The following is a 4,970-nucleotide window of genomic DNA, read 5'->3' on the forward strand; positions in this document are numbered from 1 at the left end:
TTACTCTATATTCTGATTTTTATTTTTATTTTTATTTTTATTTTTATTTTTTGATAGGTACATATCACGCTCTGATCTATAAAAAACATGGTGATGTATAGCTTATTATGTATGCCAATAACAGGTATTAACTCTAGCAAAATAGAGAAACTTCAAACTATCTAGCCAAGGAATTTTAAAAAAAGGATTTGGGAACTCTAAAATGCTCTTGAGCGTTGAAGTGTCTCGGTCAAAACAATGGCTTCTTCTCTCCGAATGAAAGTATACACTAGATCTCTTGGCAGAAACTGGCAACTCTATGAGCCTATAGGCACTCCAATTGTGGTAATTGGTAAATCATGATCCATCTATCTACCTTAATCCCCTAACAAACAAAGGAAGGGAGAAAAGACTAGCAGGGAAGTTGATCAATCTAACATACACCATCTATGACTTGTCGTATTTAATGTGAGTCAATTCATGCATAATCCAAATAATCGGCACATGAATGCAATTAATCGTATATTAACATGTTTAAAATCCTCGCCAGACAAAGGTATTCCATTCTCCAAACATGGACATCTAAATATTATGGATTATATAGTTTCTAATTTTGTTGGATCGAGATTGGATAGAAAGTTTACATCAAGGTATGTATCATTTGTTCGAGGCAATTTGGTGACTTGGAGTAAGAAACAAAATGCCGTATCAATGTCGAGTGCTGATGCTGAATACCGTGCTCCCCATCATACAACTACCAAATTTACATAGCTGAAAATACTTCTTAGCGAGCTTGGATTTGGTCCAAAGAAACCCATGTTACTTTCTTGTGATAACGCAGCAACTACTGGGAATGGATTATATAGTTTCTAATTTTGTTGGATCGAGATTGGATAGAAAGTTTACATCAAGGTATGTATCATTTGTTCGAGGCAATTTGGTGACTTGGAGTAAGAAACAAAATGCCGTATCAATGTCGAGTGCTGATGCTGAATACCGTGCTCCCCATCATACAACTACCAAATTTACATAGCTGAAAATACTTCTTAGCGAGCTTGGATTTGGTCCAAAGAAACCCATGTTACTTTCTTGTGATAACGCAGCAACTACTGGGATAATTAATTATCGAGTACAACATGATCGAACCAAACCAAGCACACTGAACTTGACAAGAACTACATAAAAAAAATAAAAAATAAAAAATAAAAATGAACATCTAGCACACCAATCTGTCCAATTGTTAAAGCAATTTTTCCACCTGCTGTTTCAGACCATGAATATTGATTGTTTTTCATTGAGAAAAATTGCACGCTATCTAAATATCATGTCCCCTATGAAAGATTCATCTCATTTGTCTGCATTTACCTCAATTCCCCCATCCCCCAACCAAAATTTCCAAATCATAAAATGATCAAGCGTGTCAACAGATCGGAAAAATTAAAATTCTAATGGATATCATAAGTGAAAAAGAAATGAAAAATTTTCCAAAACAATGGAGAAATCCATAGTTAGACTTGTTAGAAAGGATTAGATACAGACCTGCACTGCAGAAGCAGTTTCCAGAGCTATAGTCTGACTTACAGCAACGTTGCTTTGAAAAAAGTTAATAATTTGATCAATGGAATCCTTCAAGTACTGGGCCAACACATCTAATCAGTGAGAAGCCAGAAAATAAATAACAGATTTTTTATGAATAATAAATTATGTCTTACAGTCACATAACAGGGTGAAGCTTTGGCAACAAAGCTCCAATCTACATCAGCATCAAAAGGCTTATAGCAGAAGACACCAAATAATGAATCGTAAGAACTTTCACTCTGAAAAGAAGATGAAACAATTCGTAAAATGGAGCCACTGACTGCTGGAAAACAGAGAAGAAAAAGGGGATTCAAATCACAAATCCGATAGAAAAGATGCTACCTCAGCAAGAAGACCATTCGGAGATAACAGTCTGTATGATCCCAATTTTATATCAAAAATTTTAGCCTCTTTATAAAGCTTTATGTAGCAATCAAGATTATCACAGGATAGATCAGCAAGGCACTCCTTAGAATCAATAAGCTTTGAAGCATTGTGTTTCATGTGAACCTCCAATGCAATATGGAGCACATCACCCTTGTCATGGATCAACAATTGTTCATCCTCACCTACCTTGTATCCAATTATATTATTTAATCTCTCCCAATCTTCTTCAGTCAAAGTTCCTGGTACATTCTCATCTTTGACAGGTTGGTTGGTCCTAAGATGGTATGTTGTTATAATCCAAAAATGGTAAGCTCGTAAGATTGTTAGGAGTGTAAAAGGAATCACTATCAAGAAAAAATTACCATCCAAATGACCACCATGATTTCTTTGCTTGTTGCTTGTTTTGGTAGAGATCTGACCCCATCGATTGCTCCACAAACTTGTGGGCCAGCATCCTGTTCAAAGAATGGATATAGCAATTACCTCTAACTCGCAGATGCCAAAATCTAAAAGAAAAATCGGTTAACAGTAATATCTTACTAGCAATTTAGTTAATGCACGAGGTGCCAAATAGATATCATGCATACCAAATTATGTTAATTTAATTAAACAGAAACATAACATTCTGTAGCATTGGGCAATCTATAGAATATGTTATCCTTGGGGAAAAAATAAATAAAAATTAAGCCAAAAGAATAATAAGAGAAAAAGCTCAAAAGTATGTGATTCACTTCTTAAGTGGGTAAATAGAAACTCTTGAAGCCATTAGAAGACAAATGAGAAACAAGCAGAAACAGCAACCTCGGTTATGTGGATGCTTGGACTAAGTGGAAACAAAAGAAACTCTACTTTTGCAGACAGACTCCCAAAGGATATCCCTAAATCAGAAAGATACACAGCAGGTACATAATACGTTAACAACCATTCCCCTGCCCACCCTCACCCAAAAAGTGAGAACACAACAGTGGTTTCTTGGAACTCACATGAACAGCATATAGCATAGATTCATCGCAAAGTAACAAATCAAAGCATATACCTCCACTGAAGAATGACTTCAATATCAAGCTCACGATCTAGTTCCTCAATCTCTTTGTTATCATCAACTATTATCCGATCAGGATCCGATTTAAGCAGACTAGCATACAAAGATATATATTTCTTGCGTAATCTTGCATATCGCAGGACATGCTCCCATGATAATTTACCACTGGCAGAAAAGACAAAAATTAGAAAACAGTAACGAGAAAAACCAAATTTGTGCAAATCATTTAACTTTTCCTCTTAGCAACTCCTACAGCTTTCAACAGAGAGATCAAGCAAGAGAGAGAGGGAATTGACCAGACAATACTCGAACACTTGACATTATCATCACACAAACTGTGAATATTACTTCAGACCTGAATAAAAGTATTCAGAGCAGAAAGCAAAAACTAGAGACAATGACCTAGCTCAAGTGGAAGAGCAAAGCCTTACCAGGTCATTGACCTAGGTTCGAGTCTCACGTGCGAGTAAAGGTGAAACTAAAGAAGAAAAAATGAATTAAAAACTCAGACGAAACTTCAAACTTAATGTCCAAATAAAATGCAACAAGGAGAGTGCATGTGTATTATACTCATTTTTGTCAAAATTATAGTCTTTTATGATGCTCCACAGAAAAATTTATATTTCTTAATAACATGTTAAGCTTATGCAAGTTTTTATAAAATAACATGACACTTTGAGAACACGGCAAAATGTTCGATATAATAAATAATTAGATGGGTACCTCGCCGCCTTCATCTGGTCAGAAACTGCTCTGTAGGCATACTTCCTAATTAATTATCGAGTACAACATGATCGAACCAAACCAAGCACACTGAACTTGACAAGAACTACATAAAAAAAATAAAAAATAAAAAATAAAAATGAACATCTAGCACACCAATCTGTCCAATTGTTAAAGCAATTTTTCCACCTGCTGTTTCAGACCATGAATATTGATTGTTTTTCATTGAGAAAAATTGCACGCTATCTAAATATCATGTCCCCTATGAAAGATTCATCTCATTTGTCTGCATTTACCTCAATTCCCCCATCCCCCAACCAAAATTTCCAAATCATAAAATGATCAAGCGTGTCAACAGATCGGAAAAATTAAAATTCTAATGGATATCATAAGTGAAAAAGAAATGAAAAATTTTCCAAAACAATGGAGAAATCCATAGTTAGACTTGTTAGAAAGGATTAGATACAGACCTGCACTGCAGAAGCAGTTTCCAGAGCTATAGTCTGACTTACAGCAACGTTGCTTTGAAAAAAGTTAATAATTTGATCAATGGAATCCTTCAAGTACTGGGCCAACACATCTAATCAGTGAGAAGCCAGAAAATAAATAACAGATTTTTTATGAATAATAAATTATGTCTTACAGTCACATAACAGGGTGAAGCTTTGGCAACAAAGCTCCAATCTACATCAGCATCAAAAGGCTTATAGCAGAAGACACCAAATAATGAATCGTAAGAACTTTCACTCTGAAAAGAAGATGAAACAATTCGTAAAATGGAGCCACTGACTGCTGGAAAACAGAGAAGAAAAAGGGGATTCAAATCACAAATCCGATAGAAAAGATGCTACCTCAGCAAGAAGACCATTCGGAGATAACAGTCTGTATGATCCCAATTTTATATCAAAAATTTTAGCCTCTTTATAAAGCTTTATGTAGCAATCAAGATTATCACAGGATAGATCAGCAAGGCACTCCTTAGAATCAATAAGCTTTGAAGCATTGTGTTTCATGTGAACCTCCAATGCAATATGGAGCACATCACCCTTGTCATGGATCAACAATTGCTCATCCTCACCTACCTTGTATCCAATTATATTATTTAATCTCTCCCAATCTTCTTCAGTCAAAGTTCCTGGTACATTCTCATCTTTGACAGGTTGGTTGGTCCTAAGATAGTATGTTGTTATAATCCAAAAATGGTAAGCTCGTAAGATTGTTAGGAGTGTAAAAGGAATCACTATCAAGAAAAAATTACCAT

The 4,970-nt window shown here is 35.2% G+C and overlaps 2 protein-coding genes across 2 annotated transcripts; both read right to left on the reverse strand.

Annotated features, from left to right (window-relative positions):
- Positions 1–1,490: 1,490 nt before the first annotated feature.
- On the reverse strand, positions 1,491–3,749 carry LOC111384116. Its single transcript, XM_023008355.1, has 6 exons — positions 3,710–3,749; positions 2,981–3,151; positions 2,307–2,399; positions 1,900–2,218; positions 1,692–1,796; positions 1,491–1,614 (listed from the first exon to the last, which is right to left on the reverse strand). Exons 1-6 carry the CDS (start codon positions 3,721–3,723, stop codon positions 1,507–1,509), a joined length of 810 nt encoding a protein of 269 aa, XP_022864123.1. The 5' UTR covers positions 3,724–3,749; the 3' UTR covers positions 1,491–1,506.
- A 399-nt stretch (positions 3,750–4,148) lies between these two features.
- LOC111384115 lies at positions 4,149–4,916 on the reverse strand (the record flags this gene model as incomplete). Its single annotated transcript, XM_023008354.1, has 3 exons — positions 4,149–4,275; positions 4,353–4,457; positions 4,561–4,916. Coding segments are annotated over 3 exons (569 nt in total), but the record flags the coding sequence as incomplete, so codon positions are not given.
- Between the last annotated feature and the right edge of the window lie 54 nt (positions 4,917–4,970).

Source organism: Olea europaea, unplaced genomic scaffold (genome assembly GCF_002742605.1).
Source record: "Olea europaea var. sylvestris unplaced genomic scaffold, O_europaea_v1 scaffold2845, whole genome shotgun sequence".
Taxonomy (NCBI): domain Eukaryota; kingdom Viridiplantae; phylum Streptophyta; class Magnoliopsida; order Lamiales; family Oleaceae; genus Olea; species Olea europaea.

Excerpts from the sequence above, each read along its gene's own strand:
- LOC111384116 (XM_023008355.1), bottom strand. Across the intron at positions 2,400-2,980 it reads GAAGTCATTCTTCAGTGGAG|GATGCTGGCCCACAAGTTTG; the intron begins GTATATGCTTTG and ends TTCTTTGAACAG. Across the intron at positions 1,615-1,691 it reads CTTCACCCTGTTATGTGACT|TACTTGAAGGATTCCATTGA; the intron begins GTAAGACATAAT and ends GTGTTGGCCCAG.